The sequence below is a fragment of the Chrysemys picta genome, chromosome 5 (assembly GCF_011386835.1).
Source record: "Chrysemys picta bellii isolate R12L10 chromosome 5, ASM1138683v2, whole genome shotgun sequence".
Lineage (NCBI taxonomy): Eukaryota > Metazoa > Chordata > Testudines > Emydidae > Chrysemys > Chrysemys picta.
The window spans coordinates 61,972,499-61,998,543 of NC_088795.1; the positions used below are offsets into that span (position 1 = coordinate 61,972,499).

The 26,045-nt window shown below is 40.9% G+C and overlaps 1 protein-coding gene across 2 annotated transcripts in view; it reads right to left on the reverse strand.

Annotated features, from left to right (window-relative positions):
• Positions 1-19,138: 19,138 nt before the first annotated feature.
• The window catches only part of PLRG1 (pleiotropic regulator 1), a 32,707-nt gene continuing 25,800 nt past the window's right edge, over positions 19,139-26,045 (reverse strand). For both annotated transcript variants that reach the window (XM_005299346.4, XM_042842165.2), the window contains exons 14-15: positions 24,182-24,375; positions 19,139-22,988 (exon numbers count right to left, since the gene is read on the reverse strand). In XM_005299346.4, the coding sequence (XP_005299403.1) occupies positions 22,929-22,988; positions 24,182-24,375 (254 nt within the window). In that variant the 3' untranslated portion in view covers positions 19,139-22,928. The remainder of the gene's footprint in view (positions 22,989-24,181; positions 24,376-26,045) is intronic.

The following is a 26,045-nucleotide window of genomic DNA, read 5'->3' on the forward strand; positions in this document are numbered from 1 at the left end:
AACATTGGTAATTTGTATTGTTATACGATATGTTGAGCTTCAACCCTAGTCTACAACAAGTGCTTGCAAGACTACATTTGTATGTTCACTATATGGATAGAACATTTGTTGTAGCCAAACTTGATCTATAAATGCTGAGTACATAGATATGTGCTTTTGGTTATTAGTTAAGAGCACCAAGCATCCTGATTTGAGAAATCCTGTCCAAGGTCAAAACTGACCTGAAAAGAACCTAGCATTAAAACTAGTAAACTAACCCTAGTAAGCTAACACTACTAAACAAATTTAGTTATCCTAACTAAATTCCATTCCAATATTGGCTATGGCACATAGTAAATTGGGTAATCTAGTCTGTTAGATTTCAGCTTTAAAATCTAACTGGCACCTTGGCAATTCCTAAAATTGATCTCTATTCACCTTCACAGCTGCAAGACTTCTGTATTGGCCCAGGCCTTTGGGAAGAGTGAGGATGAATAGCTGGGTGGATTATGTAAAGCCTTTTGCTGGGGATTTGGAAGGGCCAAGTTTGTATTTTTATAAAGAGTGCATGTATACCCACACTACTGGAGAGCACATTAAAAACAAAGCTATAATCACACTATAGTTGTTTCTCAGCACTCATTTACTCCTGTACTTTGATTTTTCACTTCCTCCTGCTGAAACAGCAAAGCCCCTAAGCATACATGAAAAATACATATAAAATAAATTTTAAAAAAAGGGATCTCTGTCAGACAGCTGACTGTTTTTAAAAATGATAAAATTCTTTAAAACTAATTTGCCCTTCCTTTCTACCATCCCTCTTAACCTCACACCTCAGTTTCCATCCCCTCTCTACAAATCAACAGGACTTTCCTCCATCTATCATATATGTGTTTACATTGGAAGAATCTCAGCTTTCTCCTCTCAGTTCTGAATAAAGCACAAAGTACATGAAAATCCATCATTCTTACTGGGGGTGGGGAAAAGAGGAAGCAGGGGGAGACCACCTTAGTTAATCTACAGGGAAGGAAGTGGAGGGAAAATGAGGCGGGAAAGGAAGGTAGTGGGAGAGAAGAGAGGAAACACCAAAGAGGAGTTTGAACTTTTTATTAAGCAATTTATCTTTCAATAATTTGACAGGCCATTCTGGAGGTTTTGATGGTTCATTTAAATTTTTAATTTGAAGTAACAAACTCTTCAAATGAATACAGGCACTAATGGAAAACAAATGCACATCTCCAAAGTGCCAGATATTGAGAAAACATCAATGAAGATACTTTGGCATGAAAACGAAACTGTAGGAGGGGAGTCTTCATAGTGACACCCTCCTCCTCCCCAGGCATGCTACAGTAACAACAGCTGGGAGCAAAGGCATATTTAGGCCTGACAGAAGCTTGCTATGAATGTCAAAGAGTCTGTTCTGATTGCATTTAACAGCGTAAGCAGACCCATGCATGTGTAAGAAACTGCAGAAAAATAAAAAGATAAAGTAACTAAAAAGCTAGAAAAGACCGGTTTGAACTAACTGTGACAGTGTACCCCATAAGGCTTTATGGGGAGGGGGTGCTTATAAATGTATGTATGACATAACTGGAATATGTTTTGTGCTGCCAGTACCATGTAATATATCTCCGTAAAGGTACATATGTATCATTTTCTACTTGAGGTTAAGAATATGGGCTGTATGCTTGCTTGGTTTCTAAGTAAGCTTTGGGAGGCATTTGGTCAGCATCTTTAGGAAGGAATTCGCAAGGTTAAGTATCTGATCAGGAAACACTTGGAGAACAATGCATCTTGGAATGCTCCGATCCACATCAGTCTTCCTGGAGACATGCCAGATACCATGTGGACAATGGCTTCGGCCTGTAAAGACTGAGTCATGCAGGGACATGTGACTTGCCCAGGTGACTCCAGAACTCCATCTTGGAGCTGGACTTTGCATAGGAGGGAGGAGGGGGGTCTCCACCCACAAGAGAGAGTCTATTTAAACCAGTGGGAGACCCCTCCATTTTGTCTTCAGCTGGCTAAGGAAGGAGCCTCTCCACCCCCCCAGGATACTTGAGGGGAACTGGACAGTAACTACAGGGGGTGTGAGTGATTGCTGGACCCAGGCTAAAAGGAGATTAGCCTGTAAAAGGGAGCATTCTGGAACTGGTGAGGAACTTATCTGTATTCAGTTTGATTAGACATAGATTTGCGCATTTTATTTTATTTTACTTGGTGACTTACTTTGTTCTGTCTGTTACTACTTGGAACCACTTAAATCCTATTTTCTGTATTTAATAAAATCACTTTTTATTTAGTAATTTACTCAATGTATTAATACCTGGGGGAGCAAACAACTGTGCATATCTCTCTATCAGTGTTATAGAGGGCGAACAATTTATGAGTTTGCCCTGCTTAAGCTTTATGCAGGGTAAAAGGGATTTATTTGGGTTTAGACCGCATTGGGTAGAGTTATCATACGTCCGGTTTTTCCCGGACATGTCCGGCTTTTCGACAATCAAACCCCCGTCCGAGGGGAATTGCCAAAAAGCCGAACATGTCTGGGAAAATGCCGGCCGGGCACTTCCCCTCCCGCGGCTGCTCTGCTCCTCCCCTGACTCTTCGGCTCTGTTTAAGAGCCGAGCTGCCCGAGCCCTATGGGCTTCAGGCAGCCCCCTTGCCTCCGGACCCTGCGCCGCCGGCCGGTCACTTCCCCTCCCGGGCTCCAGCGGCGCAGGGTCCGGAGGCACAGGGGCTGCCCGAAGCCGGTAGCGCTTGGGCAGTCCGGCTCTTAAACAGAGCCGAAGAGTCAGGGGAGGAGCAGAGCCTCCGGCCGCGGTGGCTCTGCTCCTCCCCTGACTCTTCGGCTCTGTTTAAGAGCCGAGCGCTACGGGCTTTGGGCAGCCCCCATGCCTCCGGACCCTGCGCCGCTGGAGCCCGGGAGGGGAAGTGCCCAGCCGGGGGCGCAGGGTCCGGAGGCATAGGGGCTGCCCGAAGCCCGAGCACTACCGGCTTCACGGTTTGCCTGGCAGCCTCCAGACCCTGCGCCCCCAGCTGGGCGCTTCCCCTCCCGGGCTCCAGCTGCGCTGGGGAAGCGCCGGCCGGGGGCGCAGGGTCTGGGGGCTGCCCGGCAAACCGTGAAGCTGGTAGCGCTCGGGCAGCCCTTTTCGCGTGGCTGGGAGTGGGAGGGAGGAGGGGGCGGAGTTGGGGCGGGGCTGGGAGTGGGAAATGGGCGGGGCCAGGGCCCCGTGGAGGGTCCTCTTTTTTTATTTGTTCAATATGGTAACCCTACCATTGGGAGTTGGGCATCTGAGTGCTAAAGACAAGCACACTTCTGTGAGCTGTTTTCAGTTAAACTTACAGCTTTGGGGCAAGTGATTCAGACCCTGGGTCTGTGTTGGAGCAGACGGGAGTGTCTGGCCCAGCAAGACAGGGTGCTGGAGTCCTGAGCTGGCAGGGAAAACAGGAGCAGTCTTTGCACATCAGGTGGCAGCTCCCAAGGGGGTTTCTGTGATCCAACCCGTCACACTAAACACTAAACCTTTACTGACAGTGGAGGAGAGTTAACATGGATATGAGAAACTAACACACATATATAAGAAAAGATTATAAATAAGTTTATGTAAAAAAAAGGGAGGTTGAAGCTGTATTAGCCGGTGCTGAAGTGACTATGATGATATCGTGCAGATGAGCTTCCCACTTGTAACTGATCACCACTTGCTGAATGTTTTGCCTTAATAAAGATTTGCCAGACTCATCTTCTGAGTAAGTGAATCTCAAACCAACATTCTGGTGAGTCAGCCAGTTTGTAGATTGCGCTGACACCCAATATCCCAGGGACTGCAACCTAAGAGTATTGATGGGTTTAAAGCATTTTTAAGGAACAATGGAGTCACTGTTAAAATACATACATAAATAGCTGGCCAGACATGGAGGGGAGGGGTCCTCATAAAGAGGTGGATATCCTCACAACCCAGAATCCACTTGAAGCAGCAGCTAATCTGCTGGAAAGTAACTTTTTTGGCAACAAAAAGGTTGCTAAGAAGAGGGTAAAAGCCACAGGTTTTTTTCAGGATTTGGAAAGTGACAGAGCTTTTGTGAAACAAAATGAAGCATTGAAACTGGAATGCAGAACATATGAAACTCAAGTTAAAGAAATGCAAAAGGGTGAGAAGAACTGAGAGACAAGATCACTGAGCTACAGCAGTATCTTACAAATTCCGAGGCTTTGACTGAAAAGCTCAGGAATGTGAGTTTCTTGAGCAAGGTAGTGTAGTTGGATATTAGAGACACAAGGTGGGTGAGCTAATATCTTTGATCCTCAAAGGAAACTTGCACTACACTTTCAAGAGACGAGCCTGGGAGCTTAAATTCATTACTCTGACTAGACACTAAAAATCATGGATTGAACAGAGACACTGGATTTATGGCTTATTACAACAATTTGTAACCCACTAACCCCCTCTTTTTGTCCTATCACTGCAGAGGTATTAAAAGGCCCTGATACCATCAATGGTCCCTTACAACATGCGTTAACTACTTATGCTAAACAATCTGTTCCTCCTTGCATTGTGCTGGGACACTGGGAGAACCTTTCCCAGACCTGAAGCTCTGTGGGTATGTCTAACCTGCAGTTAGACATCAGTGGCTGACCCATGCCAGCTGACTTAGGCTCAGGCTGTGGGGCTGTTTCATTGCAGTGCAGACGTCCAGGCTCAGGCAGGGGCCTGGGCTTTAGGACCTTGCGTGGTAGGGGATGGGTCTCACCGCTTCCTGAGCCTGGAATCTACACTGCAATTAAACAGCCCTGCAGCCTGAGCCTTGCAAGCCCCAGGCAACGGGCAGGGGCCAGCTGCAGGTTTTTAATTGCAGGGTAAACATACCCTGTGGGGCTCAAAAGCTTGTCTCTCTCACTAGCAGAGGTTGGTCCAATAAAAGATGTTACCTCCCAGACCCAGTCTCTTGAGGAGCAGAAAGGGGTTCTGCAAGCACAGCTAGAAGCAGTGCAATTGGAGCATACAGAACCGACAGGCACTTTTAATCAGACAGTGAAAGTTTGGAAGGACAAAGCATTAATGTGGACAGTGTTGTATTGTCTGAGAAGGCTCCACCTCAGAAGCCACTTTTGCCTTCCTTGAGCAATCTGGCCTCTAAAGCGGTCCCTATGGTGCCTGTCTCTGTAGAGCCTATAATCATGTCCTAGTCTCAAACAATCAGGGTGTACATGTTCAGAGCTGAAGGTTAAAAAAATAGCACCAGAGGAGATATTAGCCATAATGAAAGAAATAGGTCCTTGTCCCAGAAGCAGGGGCATAGAGGGAGTGTTAAAGTGGCCTACAAAAACTAGCAAGTAGGCTAAATGTTGTGATCTGACTGGAGGAGATTGGAAGAGAATTTTGCAGAAGGTAATTGGCTCTGGGGTTTGGCTGCATATTCCACAGGGCTATTGAGGTCAGGGACTGGCAGTTCCTGTGTTCAGAGATTATCAGAGATTTATTTGGAGCTGATGCAGCAATCACCACTGTCAGTGCTGTTCAGCAGAACTTAACAAGCCCCATGCAGAATAGGAAGAGCAACTTTTTCCTCCTTTATTCTTTGATCATGAATAATCCAGTTCGTGACGATCCAGGTTACCAACAACTTATTATAGATGGACTGCTCCCAGAGGTGAGAGAGCAGTTAAAATGGTAGTTTGACAGGAGTCGTGCTAATGTTCAGACTTTTGCTGAAAAAGCAGAATGTGCTTTTTGCCATGCCTTGGAGAGTAAGTATAAGGGACCCAGTGGATGAGACTAAAATTACGAGGTTGAAAGTGGGCAGAACCCAATTCAGAGGGCAGTAGAGGAATCCCTGGTTATTGTAGAGGGCATGGCCGAGGGAAAGGAAGTGGCCATGACCATGGATCCCCTTTTATGAGGTAGGGAGGCATAACGAGGAACTAGAGAAGGAGGTGCAGAGGCTTAGGAGCTGACCTTGTGGATGGGGAGCAGTCTGCCATCTGAAACTGCTTCCTCCATTCCCCAGTAGAGATATTGAGCCTTCTCCCAGTTATCCAGGATTCTTACCCACATTCCCTGGTGTGATGGGAGACCCCCTCCCCCACCCAATGTGTTATCAATTAGAGGAGGCATTCATAAGCAAGCTTTGCTTGTTAGTGGGGCATCTGTCTCTTTAACATCTAGAATTCAGGTGGGGTATGTCACACACCAGTGTATTACCATGACCAGAATGACAGGGTAAGGAGCCACTCATTGGCTGTCTAGACCCTTAGATGTCACAGGAGGCAGCTTTTCTGTTACTCATGTCTTTGTGGCTGATGCTTCTGAGGAAATTTTAGGAACAGATTGGATGAAAGGTGGGGGTTATATGGTGGAGTTGGCTAATCCTTTGCTGTGGGACACTTCACAGGTCAATGAGAAGATGTCCATACCAATGGCTCACACAGTGTTTACAATTAAGAGGATTCATTCTTTAAATTAGAAGCATGTGACGGATGCTGAGGTTCTGGAACTGTGCATGCTACTTCTACTAGTTTTTGTTTGAAGTTTTGAATGTGGGTGTATGGAACTGTGTATCCAGGTGTGGGACAGGATCCCACTCCCCAGTAACACTATTCTTACCCTAAAGAAGTAGTGGATTCTATTCAGGTGGGTATTGACAACCTGAGACAACAAAAAGCAGCTGTCCTTAAAGAGCTGTATATGCAGTAAGGCTTTGCAGTCACAGCTACAAAATGTGCCAAGCTGAAAAATTAGAATAAAAGATAGAGATAAGCTTAAAGCTGCCAGATATATTGGCTGAAAACTGTGTCACTCCAGGCAAAAAGGTAAAAAGTTTACAACCCCAGAATGTAGTAGCTAGTGAGGCCTTGGGAAATATCCTATTTCACAATTAAAAACTGAAGCTGAGTGGTTTAAGGAAAAGTAATGTGAAGTTGAAAGAAGGTTTGCACAGATTCTAAGAAACAGCAGAGCTCGGAATGGACTAGGCAATTGGGGATAGTGCAAGTGTTAAAAGGTCTAAGTTTCAAAGAAAAAGTTGATGATTTAAAAATAAAGGGGGAGGAGAATATCTGGTAAGTTCAATAAGAAAAAATGAACACAGCAGCTAAGATTGCCTGTCAGAAGAACACGTGTAAGTGTAGCAGCAAAGGTACAGATATCTAAGTTGGATGAAACTCAGAAAAGAGTAAAGAAATAAAAGTGGCAGTAAAACTGAACATTGCTAAAATATAGCATTTAACAGGCCAAAAAAAAAATAAAAAATAAAAAAAGTTCTCACTTTTGAAAAATATATTCAGAGCTGAAATACAAAAATAAAATTGCAGTTTAGAAATGTGAGCTGTTTAATTTAGAGAAAGTCCAGTGAAAAATGAAAAAATATTTTTATGGCCAAGCTTCTGGCAAGGAGTATGAAGTAGGAGATCAGGAACTTGTGCAGCGTGTCCAAGATAAAAAGCGCTTTCCAAAAGCCATTTGAGGAGATCCCTGTTATTTAAAGGACAAGACTAGTCCATCAGGTAAGGGATGAAAAAGGGGTGGTGAATTGATGACTGCATGCTATGCAGTGAAACCATACAAAGAGAAGGACAGAAGTGAGTCAACTAATGTAAAAAGAGGGAACCAAGAATATTTGTTTTCTCTTTCAGACCTTGATCACTGTGTGAGGCATAATATGCACTGCACTGGGGTCTGTGAAATTTGGGATACAGCAGAGGAACAAAGCGGTGGCAGTGCACAAGGGGAAGAATGCCACCTTAGCCTTATGGTTCCCGGTAACCATGCAGGACATTTACAGTGTTCTGGTACAGACTGGACTGCAGCCATGGTGGAGAATCTTGCAGCACAGGCAATTCTCAGGAGCAGGGACAGGGAATGGGGGATGGTGTGTTTAAATGGGATGGTAATGGCTACCCTAACCATAGCGTGTAGTTATTATATGCTGTATATGTTACAGTTACTTCAGAAAATCATCAGACTACTGCCCAGGAGTCAACCTACTGTCCCAGGAAAGTATCTGACACTTTGACCTTCTCTGTGAATGTGATTAAGGATTGGCAGAGTACCACTACCATTCCTGAACATACTGGAGGAACAATGCCTCCTAACTCCAGAATTGAAGCAAGATGATGAACCATGCTCAGAAATGGAAGCAGGACCTGACATTTATGAACATCAGATCATATATAATATTGTACAGTGCCAAATGATACCTGTGGTAACAAAAGTGGTGCTACATTTCAGACGGTCAATGGATGGGGTGGAATTGGAGAAAAATTGGTAGCCTGAGAAGGTCAAAAGTCAGGGGGAGAGAGATAAGAGATATAGGAATAATACTAGGAGTATTATGGGAAGAAAATCAGAAAATGAGAGCGTTCAATTACAAAATCTGTTAACAAAAAGTTAAACAGAATTAAGACATAGGGTGGGCTTCAAAGGGTTTTCAGGATGCGAGAATAACAGGGAACAGCTGTTTAAGGAACTGGATGCAGCAATCAATGAAATAGGAAAAATCATCCTAACGTATCAAAAGTGATTACCTCTTTGTAGTATGGCAGCTTCCTAATACAGGTGCTACAGGAAGGACTAAATGAAATTCAAGGTGGGGAAGTGCCTGGGTTCATAACAAATAAGATACTGGAACAATGGACAAAAATAAAGAGTAGATTGATGCAACGTGAGGCACTACTCAAGAGTCTATAATGCTGAGAAAAAAGCCTTCCTATCGCACTAGCAGTACCAGTGGCCACAGGACTAAGTGAGGCATTAAGAGTGTTAGTGTCCAGTCCATAGATATGTTGGAAACTACCATGGCAGGTTATATCTTAAAGGAATATGTCACTCATCCTCAGATACTGGTAAGGATGTGTGAGGCGGGGTCTGGAAAGCCCCAGATATCTCATGTTGTTCCAAAAGGTGTGGTACATGGTTATATCATTGTGATCTATTGCAGAGCACATTGCCGGTGTTCACCTTGGGTTCAGCTTGGATAAAGAAACCCAAAATTGTACAGTATAGCTGAGGCAATGGAGACAAGGTCAAGCCAAGGTTGCGAAGGCTGTAGAAGGTAAATATTACGTAACTTCTTGGATTAGACACTTCAAATATGGGACACAAACACATCATTGTGGCTGGCCAATGTTCTACTTAGTTACAAGAAATAGGAAACAAGGTATTTTTTCCTGTTCTCCAGAATGAGATCCACAACTGATTCCACTCTGACAGATGCTGTCCTAGACACTGTGGTACTGCTAAACCAACTCGTACCACTATTGCATTTAAATGTGCAGGCCTTAATAAGTAGACACCCTGATGTTAAGACAGGAGAATTGAAATATTCAAAATGACAGATGCACTGGGAAATGCCCCATGGCAGGAGTTAGCATACAATATTGAGGAACATCCATGGATATGCATGATATCAAGAGGCTTTGTAAACATGCAAATGTTTTGAACTGATCTTATTTGAACAACAAATCCATTAATTCTACAAGGGAATGAGGACCAGTGAGATCTACAGTATTAGGGATTAGAGGTGCATGAGCTCCTTCCAAACTGCAGAGTAATGGGATATACTGGCTTTTAAGAGCAGAGGAGGCGAGAAGACCCTGTTCCAGGAAGCTGGGATGAACAAAGGCCCAGGAAATGGCCTTGTAGTGGAAGTGAGGAAGAAGTCCTGGGGAACTAGTAGTTGGATGGGGAAAAAAACCCAGTATACTGGACCTGGGACCAGGAGCCTTTAGTGTAGGATGGGGCCTTTCTTGCAGCCAACTGAGAGGAACTCTTTGGAGAAGGGCAGTATATAGCCAGCCTTTTTGCACAGAACAGGGGAGATGTTGATAGAAGAAAGATAGAGCCAGAAGGCTGAGCTCCCATTAGAAACTGGTAGGAGGAGTTACCCTATGGAGAACAGACAGTGGCAGGAGAAGAGCTCTGTGATGGGGAGCAGAAGAACCAGAGGTAAGTGTGAACTCCTGGGTTGCAATGCTGAACTTCATTTCTGAGATTTAAGGATTATGTGGGACTGTTTGCAGTCGTTAAACCAGCCCCAAGTGGAGGGTGGTTCTACTCAGAAGAGAGACTGTGTAGAACTCATAAGGGCACTGCAGGACATCCTCTGGCCACTAGGGGGTGCTGAGTAAGTGGCAGCCCTGTGTACTATAAGAAAAGAAAAAAATATGCACCATCACCGGAACCTATCTGATCACTGGAGAGATGAGGGAAAATAACTCCCTCTGCTCCAGATAATTTTGTTGGTAGTGCTGATAGATATGTACAAAATGTTGGTGAGCTTTTCCACTATGGGATGAGGTGGGGTGGGGTCAGGGGCTCCTCCTTGGTGCAGGGTAGAGCTGAGTGAACCATTTGTAGCAAACAACCAATTAATGAAGTTAGTTATCCCTATCTCTTGTTCATGAGTGATCCAGGCAGACTCCAGGCAAGATTCTGCCCTAGAGAAAGGAGCCGAGTTCTGGCCATAATCTGCCAGTGGAGAATTCTCTTGGAGGAGAGGAACTCTCTGACAGCATAAAGCCATCAGAGCTCTTGTGACAGCTGCCCTGACCCCAGTGTAGGGGTCAGGCTGAGGATAGGAAAAGACATGGCAGGAGTAGAGTGGGGGAATAGCAGATCTCTGCTACACCAGTGCAAGTTCCCATAACTACCCCGCCAGCAGTGTGAATTAGAGAAGTCTAAAAACTCTGAAGAAAGTTGAATGCACAAAAAGGGTCAAGACAACTGAAGCAAGTTGGTGGGTTTTATGTGAATGAATGTAAGTATATAAATTAATATGCACCCAGCTTTCGCATGGAACAATGGGTTAAGTGAAAACTTTTTTAAAATGTTTCTTTTCCTGGGTTAGGCTTTCAGTGAGGTTCCCTTTCATTTTCCCTCATTTAGTAATATTAGCTGTGATCAGTTCGATACTGAAGGATAAAGGAGGACTTATGTACATGTAACACCAACAAGTGGGCGGGATCGAACCTGGGGTCTCTGGAGCTTAGTGCATAAGCCTCTACTGCATGAGCTAAAAGCCATATGACTATTAGCTAAGGCAGTAGAGCAGACTCATTAATCTCTCTAAGTGGTCTTGGTGCCACTAGATGGGACAGAACACCACACCCAGAAAGTGTGTGGGTTACGCACACTTTGCATAAGAATGTACAGAAACACCTTTTACAGGCAACCAAGTCAAAAAATGAGGACAATGTCCTGCTCCTATAAATTCCCATGCATGCCAAGTTCCAGCACACATTACTTAGGCCTCATCTGGAAGTGCACCATGTCAGAAAACATGTCAACTAACATGTCTTAACTAGCACAGTATTAAACACATTTTTGCCCTCAGTCTGGGCAACAGTTGTTTTAAAACAGCCGCAGGTGGCTAATCCTAAAGTGCCTCCTAGGGTAAAGTTAACATGTATTTCAAACATGACTTGTCCCTGTTTATACTAGGCACTAAGTTATGTTTAACATCATGGTTAGCTTAAATGTTTTCTAATCTGATACATTTCAAGCAAGGCTGAAAGTATACATTTGCAGGACAGCACCTAGATATTTCCTTTCTATTATTTTCTTTTAAACAGAATGAAAACATCTATGGTTTCTTTATATAAAAAAGATGGATTGAGAAATATTTGGGAATAAAGCTATTAAAATGTTCCCAATTTTCCATGACCTTCTTAATTAATTTTGTGACCCTCTTTTGCGTTACAGATAGTGGCTGTTTGTTATTTTAAAAGATTTTTTTTCCATGGGTACCATGTCTTAGAATATTCTTGAGGCCACATTTTTAAGATGACCTTAAATTCTGTCTTGACCATTTTTTGTGGTCTGCATTACCTGGATCCCTTATTGTGCCATTTACAGCAATTACCTATGGGATTTAAAAATGAAAGTAGAACACATTGTTAGTCTTTCTTTAGTCAAAAGTGAAAGTAGCCTATAAAACGGGATTTTGACATTCCTTCCTCCACCCTGGCCTTCTCCTTCCCATACCTCATTACCCAGCTTCATCAAAACATAGCCAGTCTAGCTGAAATTTCACATGGACTGTGTTGGGCCAGGGTAGAAATTTTTCTGGAAAGTCTGAAGCAAATTGGACAAGATGACGAAGAGAACTGAAGGTTCAGAAACAAAGAACAGACTCCCCCTCCACCCATAGAAAAACTCCAGAAATGGTTTACTTCAACATCATCTTAACTTTGGTTTGGTTTAAGTTTAAAATTCCATAACAACTTGATTGAGTTATGGATCTATTGGTCTTGGTGCCTTTGACTTTTTGGGAGACAAGGAAGAGAGAACAGTTGGCATAATTATTTAGTTACTAAAGCATTTGTAGTTATTTTAACCTCAAAACATTTACCAAGCATGGTCCCAGCATACTGACGAGGAAGGAGGATCAGGCAGGGAACCGGGGTGGAGGAGAAGAAACAGTGGGATCTGAGAGTAAAGAGGGTAACAGGAACATGTGGGGAAGCATCTCTGGGGAGAAAATGAGACTTTATCCAGTGGTCTAGAAACTGTAGCCCACAAAAACCACTTTACAAGCCTCGATGTGTCACTCTCCCACCATGCTGGGTGGAGCAGGCGGCAGAGAGTCATATGGGGGACCTGGAGGAAGAAACTAATCCATCCCTGCACAGCACCTAAGCTCCCCCAGAGCTGTTGAGCAGCTTGCAGGGTCCACCAGGGACTCCTCTACTTGAGATACTACCTAACCCACCTTGTCTCTGAAGAATTTCTAAACACAGGATTCCTCAGCTAAAATCTTTCATCAAGTCAAGGCTTGTCGATATCCTTTCAGTTACTCAATTCCTCCTTCTTTGAAGGTTGTAGTTGCCTAAAAAAACCCCCACCATTATGGAAATTTTAAGTGGGAGGACAAAGGTGCAACACTTAAAAAAAAAAGCAAACATTATAAAGTATGGAAAAGTTTGTCACCTAAGTTACCTTAACTCTGCCACTGTATCATCCATCACCTACAGAACAACCAAAAACCAAGAGTCAATTCTATACTCAGCCAACTTCACTGAATCAGTGACTGAAAACAGAGCAATCTAATTTTACTGCACCACCTTACTCTTGTTGACAGACTGTATGCTGCTTTAGCTTATAAAGGTAAGGGCACTGGACTTCACTTTATTGTAGCATGTAAAATAGTTACTGGAAAACAACTAGCTTTTGTATCTATCAAAAGGGATCAAATTCAGGTCATTTCCCCAAAGGTGTAAAGGGTCTGAAATGTGGAGGTACTGTTATACTGTGAGACTAAGAGCTATTATTTGGGTTATGAAACTTAAGGGCTGGACCAAAAATTAGATCATTTATCTGATGTGCAGAGTGGCAGGGTACCACACTTGTGTATCAGACATATAGGTACAAAACCAAGACCACATACTCCATACTTTCTTAATGCTACAGACAAATCGAAGCATAAATGCAGTCCTTCATGCCCCCTCCCCTCCTTTTAAACAATTGATAGACATTTTCATCTTTAAGTCCAATTTAACAAAGGCTTTCCTTTAGGAACAAGAATAAAAATTTGCACTGTACTGCATTAACTTTGATCATCAGAAAGAACATTTCTGTTTAAAATTGTTACATATAGTAGCTTCAATTTACTAATAATTGTCAATATTCCTACTAGAATAGAGATGTTGATTTGGAGTGACAAAGTAATAACTCATTTGCCAAGGTTTTCAGTCTTCTTCCTTCATCTGGCTTGGGTAGGTAGCAACAACTACAAATTTATATCCAAGTTCGATAGCCAGCACATTGCCACAGCAGTGAGCTGGTGAATGTCCTTCAGGCCCCCAGCAAAAGAATGAAGGGGACACTCAGATAGGATGTGCTGAGGCTCCATCATTTCTGACTGGTGACCACAGTTGCATACAGGTGTTTGCCTCATTTTCCATTTAAAGAGGGTTTGTCCACATCTCCCATGAGATGTCCTGATGCAATTCAATCTGCACGAGCCTTTCTGGCATAAATCAAAACTCAGTGGTTCCTCAACAGGATCAGTGACAAGCTGTTTGTTTTGATTGGTCAAAATGCTCCATGTGACTGTCCACTGAGCCTCAGCATTGAAGTTGGGCATAAGGGTGTTGATACGGTTCCACAGAGGGTTGCGGGATTTTAATCTAGTCTTTGGTGGGTTGTGCAGGTCATGGTGCAGCGGGATCTTTGCGTTTGCATTGACATGGTTCAGAAAGTGAGACGTCTGAGCAGTTCTTCTAATTTGTGGAGGTTGGATGTGTGATTGGACCAGCAGCCAGTCAACTGGAGTCGATTTGAGCATCCCCAACACTATGTGCATAGCATTATTGAGTTGAGTGTCAAGGAGTTTAGTGTGACTGCTGTGAGACCACACTGGCACACAATATTCAGCTGCAGAATATACCAAGACAGTGTTGCCCTATTGAAGCCTGGGAACCCCGCAGAGGATGCAGGCAGCTATTGCCCCATCTCTCTCCTCTCAACCACCAGCAAGCTCATGGAACAGGTGCTGCTCCACCGTCTGTCTGATATTATCGAAGATATCCTCCCAGCAGAGAAGGCAGCAGTTACTCTTCGGATGAAATCCTGTGACCAAGTAGCTTCACTTACTGGCCACATTGAGGCCAATTCCAACATAAGTTGGAGACAGGAATCGCCCTTGTTGATCTATCCTTGGCATACGACACTGTTAGGAGACAGGGCCTCCTCCTCAAGATCTCCTGCACCATTCACTGATGGTGAATGATCTGCCTCTTCGCAGCACTGACTTGAGACCGACTCTTTAAGGCACACCTTAATGGCCAGATCAGTAAACCAAGAACTCTTAGCTCGGGCATCCGTCAGGGCTCTGTCCTGGCCCCAATACTTTTTATACCGCGGATATACCAGTGATGGAGTCAAGGAAATCTAGGTACGTGGATGACATTGCCCTAGCTGTTCAGCATACAAGCCTCCATACCCTCAGCTTCACCCTAACGCCAGATCTTAGCACAATGGCTGATTATTTCCAGGGCTGGAGCACCTATGGAAAAAAAATTGTGCATGCTTAGCACCCACCAGCAGCCAGCCACCACCCCCGCGCCTGCTTGCTGCCCGGATCAACTCCTCCCCCTCCCTTCCAGCGCTTCCCACCTACCGCGGATGAGCTGTTCCGCAGGGTGCAGGAGGCACTCTGAGGGAGGAGCGGGGATGGGGCACGCTCAGGGGAGGGGGTGGAACTGGGTGGGAAAAGGTGGAGTGGGGGTGGGGCAAAGAGGGGTGGGAAGGGGTGGAGTGGGGGTTGAGCACCCATGGGGAAAGAAAGAAGCCAGCCTGTGAAGCCAGGTATGGGATATGATACAAAAATATTTTTTCCAGTTGTGCAAGCTACACCCCTATTTATCTCCTGGCATTCTCACAACAGCAACACATGCTCTTGTGACCATGAGGTTAAATGACTGAAATTCATACATCACTACAATGCCGTCACTTGCATTGTGCTCAGAATGCAGCAGCTCATTTATTTGCTCATAGGTTTGAATAATTGTGAGCAAATTACACTATTCTGCAAGCTTTACATTACATTGACCACAAAATTAGCCCTTTTGGTTTTTAAAGCTATTTAACTACATTACCAATAGTGTACAGCTTGGCTATATTCAAGACCTCATTCTTGAGCCTTGTCCAGACATATCTGTACTTCGTTTCCCTCTTTGTAGGAATCCCACAGCAGTATCATACATCACCAGAGTCCTGTCTTTGCTGTGGTCTCCTTATGCAACTAAACTACAGTGTGTTTATATTCAATATATCCCTCGACAACCTCATCTCGTCCCATGCCTTCAACGACTATTTCTATGCTGGTGACTCCTATACTCTATCACTGACCTCTCTCTCTCAGCTCAGTCTGGCATCTCTCAATCCCAGACAACTCCACACAACATCAAAGCACGATCTCAAACTCACGCTCCTCAAAACTAAATATCACTTTACCTTCTATCCCTCTCTTCCGCCTACCTTCTTTTCATTGACAACTGCACTCTTTCCTATCTCTCATGCCCATGAAATCCATCTCTTCTCTAGCCCAATATCAGCTGCTTTATATTTTTAAACTTCTGTTTATAATGACACTAAATTATTATAAAATGCTTACAGAAGAAACCACAAACAAAAGCAAAGTATTTCATATTTGGATATTTTTATTTTAATGGATGCAAACACATTAAGTAATCCTCTTTTTAAAAACAGTTTTATAGGAGGGTTTCTCCTACTTCACACAAATTTAAGACCTTTTCCATTTTAACCCACTGGCTCTTTGTCCACACGATTTTTGCCTTCACTATCTAATAGTAGATGAACTATTGCCTGAATTGCCAGGATCGCAGACAGACCTAGTTAAGCCATGCGTGGCTTATCTACACACCTGAGAGAAATAATTCAGCTTTGCAGGCCATTACATTTAAAAAATGCACTGTGGCAAGAAATGATTTGTCCTTGACAAATCAAAGCCAAATAAAGATTCCATTGCTACAGAAGAGGTAAAGGTGAAAGCTTGTCAGCAACATTCATAGCATCCAAGGAAGTTAAAGGAGGCAATAAATGTGTCCAGAATTCACTGCAAAATAAAATGCAATATACGTGTAATAATGAATACAGTTAGACAAATTCAAATGCTATTGAATTCCAGGTTGACTTACATTTAAGCATTACAGACAGAGGTAAAAAAAGCAGGTATTAAATAAATTCTGCATAGGGAAGTATTGGGAGAAAGAGTCATACCAAAGGATTGACACTGCAGCTGCTCTATGAAACTCCCATTTAAGTCACTGACTTCAAAGGGAATTTCTTGTGCAGAGGGCTTGACGAATTGGGTCCTATGTTTGGAAACCAAAGGGAGGCTGAAGCGGAGGTCCAAGTATATTTTTCATGCCCCTATTAGATAGTACCTTTGAGAATTGAATAGACTTTGCTATTCAGTGGTTGCTAGGATACTTGCCCGTTATGAGAGGAAAAGTCTTCTTGATTATGTCAATATGGTATTTTTGCAGGAAAAGGGTTGCATGCTTTTCCAACATAAAAATTATTTCATGAATGCTTGTTCTAATGTTTTTAATTTTAAGTTCTTGAAACTCATTGAATGGAAGTTATAATGCTGTCAGTGACCAATCTCTGAGGTGTGGTTTTTTGTTTGTTTAAAGAAAGCATAGGGAAATGTATTGTTCCATCATCATGAACATAACTGAAAAAAGTGTTCATGAAAGGAATCACAAGCTCTGAGCTTAATCCCAGAAGAGGTATAGCACAGGGAGTGGCAATACAAACTTCTCCAGATGGTCCAAACCACTGTGCCTCAACATTATCCTGGGGAGACCACTTCTAGACGTGAGATGGTAGCCCACATTCCATACCCACTCTCGGACCTCTCTATTGAGACTGCTAGTAAAATGCCAGCCAATTCTGTTAGTTCTCATTACATAGGCCAGTGCCACGTATACAACAGTTTAAGTCCACTAGACCACCAGAAAGCCGCCAGACTATAATTATCCTTGATCACTATCCAAAAGGTAGCTTCAAATTAATGCAGTGCCCTAGAGGTGCAAAGCTCTGCATCAGTAATAGTGATCCATTTAGTTCCCCTCCTGTCAAGTTCTGTAGCTATAGATAAACTGGGTCAATATCTCCCCTCATCACATTCCAATTCACTTCAATGAGAAGTTTACATTAAAAAAAATGTTGATCCACAAACTACAAATTCCATTTAAATGACAATTGCTATTAAAATAACAGCATGCTTTCAGTTGTCATTCTTTGCAAGGATATCTTGCTTTTAAGTGTTCAAAACAGCATTTAAATGATAGACCATCCAGTTACTTTTGTTGCTTCCTCCAAGATATTCACCTAAAATACAATTATAAACCTCAGTTAACCTGTAAATAATCTACTATTCGATAATAAAAGGCAAAAAGCAATCTTTGAACTTGAACTATTTTTCTGTTTCTCTAAAAGAAAACGCTGTATCCATTTTTGTTCATCATTCAAAACGTTAACTTTTCACATATTAATTTGTACACATAAAATGGTTTTCATGTGAATTGCATACTGTGCTAATTGGATGCTTCAGCAACATGGTAAAACTCTCCACTACTTAATAAAGCAAAGAAGTAAAAAGACCAGTAGTTAGACGCCTACATTTGTTTAAAATATACAGAGATCTCATGTATACGATAGGCTGTTTGTTTTGTAACCTCTGCTCCAAAAAACTTTGAATCTCTAGTTTGTATCAAATTGCAAATGAAAGCTATAATAAAAATTGCTTCTCCTGAAACAAATGTTTGAGCAGCATACAAGATATTGCAACAATGTGAAAGAACATGTTAATAGTTGGAGAATACCTGAATTGTTTTTAGGCTTTGAATTTCAGGAAGGTTAAAAATTTAGTAGTTCATTCACTAGTACACACATTAAAATTTAGGGTTTCTGGGTTTCAGTTGAAGGCAATAATGCAATACACTGGAATTTGTCTGTACAAATAAACTCTCAAAAATGTTTATTAAAAAGATCTCTACAAAAATTGTAAGTGGCAAGAATATAAAGACAAAATTGTTCCAGTCCAATTCTTCCCAGAAGTAGGTGGCATTCCTAGCCTATGCTCTGGGTGAAATCCTGGCCTCACTAAAGTCAATGACAGAACTCCCATTGACTTCAGTGTAGACAGGATGAAATCCTGACTACAGAACAATACCACCACCACAAACATATCCCCTGCCTTTTTTTGGTAACTCAAACCCCAACCAAAAACAAACTGTCACCTAAGCTTTCTCCACAAGCTTGGCTGTTCCTAGGTTCTGGTTGGAGACTTCTATATCCCAGGGCCTATGTTTATCTCTTTCAGAGAGGCTTCAATCCCTTATATGTCCCTGTTGAGGCTAATGGAATCCACCTGTTAATGATTCTACATTAGTTCTACTGCACCTTCATGTAGGGTTGAATCACCTGACAGAGGAACCCAGCCTCCTCAATCCTCTGTTACACCTGATCAGCAAAAAATATTCATGCTGTACTAAAGGAAAACAGCACATACTAAGTGATGCTACCCATTGTTTTATCTTGACTTACCTTCACTCACTGACATAGTTTGTTTTGTTGTGTTATCATAACTGAAGAACAAACTGAATATGAAAAAATGACTGGAATCATTATTTTGTATTTAAAATTTTATTGGTTATTAAATTGCTGTCACTTAAAAGTTAGGCATAGCAATTTTTTTTTAAGAGGAACTGGACAAAAAAAAGATTATTAAAGACTCATTTATGTATGCCACAGCCTTCATACTGCCATCTAATGACAACTTCCTAGTGCTCTTTAATTTACACTGTATGCTTTACTGTACAGCATAAGAAGATTATAAAATCACATCACCCTTGCCAATTACACAATTATGTTACAATCAGAAACAGTTTCTCTCACTTTACTGTAATTGTACAGTAAAAAGCAAAACAAACTTTTGTGGGTAGAAATGGATATGATTTTACTATATATACACAAACACAGAGGCAATAATGGATTTTACAAGATACTGGGCAATAATTATCCACGTATCAGATTAGATTCCAATCCAAAAGTACTATAACAAATTGTAGCATGATACTTTCCAGCAACATGGAAGTTAAGCTATGAGCCGTATCCTCTTGTATTGCCCCATTATCTTGTGATTTATTTAGATGTACAAGAAAAGATTAAGATGCTCACTGTACATCTATAGGAAGAACATCACAATTGTCTATAGCTACTTATTAAAACTGACCTTTCAATAGAGGAACATTTAAAAATGAATTAATCTGCACTCGGTGTATTATAGATAATTAATTAGAACTAAATCAGGTGTAATGATATTTACATTACTGAAAAAACTAATAGAAAAAATGAAACTGCTGGTAAGAAATGTAACACTCAGGTCAAATGTTAAGAAAGCAAGGAGAGCTGAGTTAGTATTAGGACAGTGTACTACAGAACCAGAAAGGAAAACTGTAAGGCCGAACAGTAGTGACTACACACCTTTTAAATTGCAAACCAAATCCATGTGCGTTAATGAGAATTATGTACATGTACTGCTGCAAAGAGATTATGACCCTAAATATTTGGTGCTGCCTCACCGTGCTACCTCACCATGCTACCGGTGTTCTACCAAACTGTACGTGAGAAGCACAGGTTCTGCAGTGGATTATTCATCCATCTTCACAAAGTAGTACAACAGTGCAATGACAGAAGCTGTTAAGGGAAGGAAGAAGGAACCAACCCAGAAGGACAGGCAAGTCATGAGCTCAAGTCTCTAATTTTTCACCTTTTAACTTCAAATGGATGTATCCTGATAAAGGAGACTAAGGTGTTTCAACAGTAATCTAAGATTTTCTTGGGAAAAATTATTATTTCTTCCTACTCCTTTTCCCTAAAGAGGGCTTTATTCCCAACCTGAACATTTTGCAACACATGATGCCAAACTTGTGAATTTCAGGGATGCAAAAGAGTTTGTGGTCATAATAAATTTACAGAAATACAATACACAAGAATACAACACACTTTCCATATAACTGAGGTTACAATGGCTGACAGCTGTTCTTGAGAGTGCCACAACTTCAGTACTCATGAAATAATATCGACTTAAATAATACGGCACTTACTATCCCGATTGTTAGTAATTTTGACCAGCAGCAACATGCATCTGAATCTTTGCTGATTACTTAACTTTTTAAGTCAGGATTCCGCTTGAAGTATATTTAAATGAAAATGTATATAAAAGTTACCTGTATGTAATCTTTTTACATATCAATACACTGACAAATATATTTTACAAGGACCCAAATTATCTGTATAATCACATTTATGATTTGTTGATGGTATAATGTATTTCTCCACTACATACTAGCATGAAACCACTGCTCAGGCACTGCTCTGAGGGGAGTTCACATGCACACACTTCCCCAAGCTCTGCAAGGAGTGTTTACCAGTAACAGCACAAAACAGCCAGCACAGGTAAGAGGCTGCAGGCAAGGTGTGTGCAGAAAGGGGAAGGCGGGAAAAAGAGGGTGGGACTTTTTTTGTTTTTAAGATTCGGGACGTTCTATCAAATGTTGCATTTTTTTAAAAAGTAGACAAATTTCAAAAGATTAGAGTTAGAAGCATCCCTTTAAAAGTGAGATGTTCATTTATTTTCAAAGCAGCTTTAACCCAAAATTTAATATTGACAGTGTTTCAGATTTTTTTGCTTTTAAACATGTCTTCTTTTGAAGAATTGTGGAAATGCTACTTATCTCTCCCAACTTTTTTTTCTTTCATACCTTGAAGTATCTTGACCTAAAAGGCAATAAAACTTGATGTATAGCAACTGAACAAAATTATTGCAATTATATGTATAAAACATTGTGGACATAACAGTTTAGGTAATAGTCTTAAACCAAAGTGCAACTGTTTTAAGCTGCATGACTATTTTAAAAGGACACTATCCAGTCTATTATTTTTAGATATAGTATTCAACAAAGGATGTATACAAGACTGTGTTCCTTCTAAAATCTTTTAGATGGCAGTAAAGTTTAACTATTCTTACAATGTTAACATACATACTTGCATTACAAGTGACCCAAAACTAAAAATTCTCTGAAACAGAGGGCTCCGGGAACTGGCAGTTCTCCCACCACTAGTTCACAGCTTTGAATATCAAGGCCAGGTTGGCAGCAACTAGAAGTTGTTAATATCCAACTAGTGGCCATAGCAAAGTTCTTAATGGACAGGTACATATTCACAATATGAAAACCACCATCACAACTGTCTTTGTTAACAGTATCATCTGGAAAACCAAGGATTGAGGCCAAGGTCAGGGTCAATTACAAATACTTTCTCCCCTATGTGAAATTACTTCAGAACAGGACTGAGCTCACTGACAAAATAATATAAATTTGCTTGCACTTCTGCTTCCCATCACTTGCATGTTCTGTAAACAAATTAAAGATTTGCCTTTCTAGGGTTACTAATTCATCACCTTTCATGAATACTAAAAGTTCTTTTTCAAATATTACAAATGTCTCAATAATGCAGTGATAGGCTGCAACATTAAGATATGATTTACAGTCTCCAAATCTAATTCAGAAGAGTTTTAGCACCAAAAGAACAGTTTAAAAAAGTTTTATAAGAGGACTCATGTATGATTTTGATCATTGATAAAGACAAAATATAATTTAAAAAGATAAGTCATTTGGTCCTGAACATCCTGACAATGACGCTTTCAAATATAAAACTATAAAATATTCACTGTAAAGGTCCAAACAGATTTTACTTTCATACCTTACTACCCAAATTTTAGGTACAAGGTAAAAGTTTTTCTAATGGGAAAAAAAATTTACTTTAAACTCAGTTTCACCAAATAGTATAATCTCTGGCAATGCTCAATGGCTCACGTTCATGAAGCAAAGCACATAATTGTCATACAGTCCTGACTCCTCATTGATGGTTTTATTATTCAGTGACAGAGTAATTTAACAGTAATAAGGGGTAAACAATACTGTTCTAAAAATCTAAAAATTTCATTCTCTAAAAAAAATCCTGTAGAATGTTTGACTCCAAGAACTTGTCATTAGTTCTTGGAGACAAACAAGAGTATTCCAGAAAAACTGGCTCAACAAAGTATCTTCAGAGCTCTTGCACACAATGAATATATAATAAAATAACCACCTGCACGTCTATCCTATTCATGAACTATACATGCGCAACAAAGTCAAACAAACAGTTAACAGCTGCAGCTGGTTTCCTGGGATTATTATTATTAAAAAAAAAAAAAAAAAAAAAAGACAAAACCCTAATAGAAACAAAATTTATTGTAAAACAAGGTGAAACAACAATGACTTTAGCTGAGTTCCTGCTCTGCAGTTCTATACAGAACATAATGCTCTCAGGAAAGCCAAAACAAAATGAAAGCATGACTATGCAGATGTTGCCTCATTAAAATCGCTTTCTCTTGATAATTTCTGGTTTCCAGCTGACAGGATGAGTTTCTTCAGTCTGGGGGGGAAAAAGTAACAAAAAATAAAGACTGAAATTGTAGTAAAGTTATTTTTAACTGTAAACTAAACTATAATTAGTTCATGGTTTAAAAATCAGTTACACATTATATACTATAAATTTCATAGGTACACTATATTCATAATACTGAACAGTTTATGTATTTGCTTTAGTTAGAATTTTACTTAAGAATGCTCAGTGGCTTCATATACTCGTTAACTTTGTTCCTCCTCCCTCTCCCACCGTTGGAAGTCCTGGACGAATTTCGTTTTTGTGAATTTTTGGGGTGGGAGAACAAGATCATGAGAGGTCAATGACAGGTTTAGAAGAATGTTCTGGGGATCAGGGCACAGGACTGGGAGCCACCAGAGTTGGGCTCTACTCAGGTTCTGCCACTGATATGCTATGCGACCATGGGCAAGTTCTTTAACCCCTGTGCCTCATTTTCCCCCAAGTGGGGAAAACAGCTACCTCCAAGGGATATGGAGGTGCTAATTCATTATTTGTGAAGCACTCTTAAAATCCTCAGATGGAAGGCACTATGTAAGTGCAAAGTAACATTATATAACCCTATTCATATCTATTATTATTTGTATTATAGTAGTGCCTAGTGGATCATAAAGTCCAAAAATTATTATTAGAATCCATGTATTACACACACTTATTATATACAGTGACTATACAGTATCTGATCCCATTCCTTGATGTACTCAGTTTTTAACAAAGTGTGGTATTTCGAAAATAAGCTGTCTACACTAGATTCCAATCTGCTTGCCTTATAACTATTCTATAGGAATCACATAAAGATTATTAATATACCCATTTTAAACTGCATCTTTGTCTTGAAGATTACAATAAGGCACACCACTACATTGGCCTCAATTTGCAATGCACACTCTTTTTGTAATGAGATATCCCCATACTGCTTCACAAGGGGAGTTCTGTATTTGAATAGATGGACCTCCTTTAGACAGGCTTGTATACTACACTTAACAGGTAATCGCTAGTGCAGAAACTAGCCACGGTCCACATATTATTAGACACTACTATATTCCTCTTGGATATAAATGTTGCAACCTTAACCTGAATAAAACAGTTCTGCAGAAAACCTGACTGTTAATTTAATGCTTTATATTAATTTTGTCTTGAAACTGTGGACTTCAGGAAAATGCAATTAAGACACTTCAGCATACCGCAGTATCATCTTCTCTGTACACTTTTATGGTTTTATCAGCTTCAGCAGTGAGCAATCTGCTTTCCGACTGGTCAAACGCACAAGCAAATATTCCTGATTCACTGTCCAAAGAACCAGGCTGTACAGCTGCATGTACTCTCTGGAAATTATACCCAGTTCTCCAGTCCCAAAGATGCATAGTGCCATTATCAGCTGAAAAAGAGAAAAAACAGTATTTCAATCAATCCATTTCTGCCACCCTGTAAGAACAGCACTCTGAACTTCTGACTAATGCACGAGGAAATCGACTGGTTTGAACTGGTTAGCTAAAACACTCAATTAGAGTAGTTTATTGCACCTCAATAGGTCCCCCATTTCCTTTTGGTTTCCTTGTTCCCTTCCCGACGAAGAGGGAGGGATGCAACTCGCTCTGGAGTTCATCTAAGTTTTCCCTAGTCTGTCTGGGAACAGACAGATGGTGCTGGAATCTTGAACTCCAATTCCCCACTTGGTAGCATATGGCATTACAAATAGGCTGGTATTTCTATATTCAATTATGAATTAATTAAAAACACTACAGGATTTATGACCTTGCATAAATTTAAAGTTTATAGAAGGTCTTTCAGATTAAACTAGAGCCAATATCACTGCCAGTAGCATCAGTTTAAGGGTAGTTTCATGGATCAGAGATCCACTTTTGGAAAGACCCATTATCAAAGCAATGTTTCAGTTATGATAAATGTGTGCCACCTAGTCAAACCAGAGCTTAATTTGACCACCAATGCCAGCCAGATATGGAATCCAGACATTTCAGGAAGAGTCTTTTCTAAAGTAAGACTTTAAACATTAATGTATCTTATTTCAGCATCAGTTTCTTTGAAGTTGTGGCAGATTGTGTACTGATTTTCAAGAAAACTTGTTTTTGTAAGGTCCCAGTTTTTTAAAGAAGTCTTTACAATTTAGTTCTTACTAGAACAGCAATTTTGATCTGTGGAAAGAAACTAGTTTCTCCATAAGCTTCAGCTATTTCAAAGGGGCTGCCTGCAGAATAAGAGCAGCCCAGTTTTGTACTAAAATCAGTACAAATGCTCCTACAAGGTCCTTGCAGAATTTATCCTTCAAAATTATCTAGAATTAAATAAAAAAGAACCCATTTTTAAAAGCTTTTACCCACACAATTTGCATAAATCCTTAAGGCTATGAACTGTTATTTATGGTGACAAATACAGATTTAATTTATATTTAACAAGAAAGCCCACTTATTTATATTTAAAAACAATCAGAATAAACTGACCGCCCCCCATGCTTAATACTACACTAAATGTGACAATAATATTTAGGTGTTTAAATATTATGATTCTCCTCTGAAAAGTGACTTCTCTCGACTTCCAGAGCAAACACGCTCCGTTTACAAATAAAAAAAATGTCTATCAGTAATAGTCTTTCTACAAACTCATCCTTAAAGGAAGGAAAGCCGCATGTTCTGGCTCAGGCATGATTCTGTGAACTAAATTCTACTCTTGGTTACACGTGTACAACAGGTTTGCCCAAGTGAAACCAAAGGCAGAATTTGCCCCTGCAATTGTAACTTAGTTAATAATTCTGTGAGTAGTGCATAGAATAGAATCTCAGTTCACTCTCCCATAGCTGTGCTGGTTCTTCAGTGCTAGCAGGAGCAGAAAAAAGTGAAAAGAAAGTTGGTCTTGTAGCTAAGGCACTGGACTGGGACTCTGCAGATCTGAATTTAATTCCTACTTTGCTTCTGGCTCCCTATGTGATCCTGGGCAAGATGACAATCAGCTCTCTGTCTGCAAACAGGAGATAATACTTCCCTTAGCCCACCCTTTGCCTGTCTCATCTATTTAGACTGTTAGCTGTCTAAA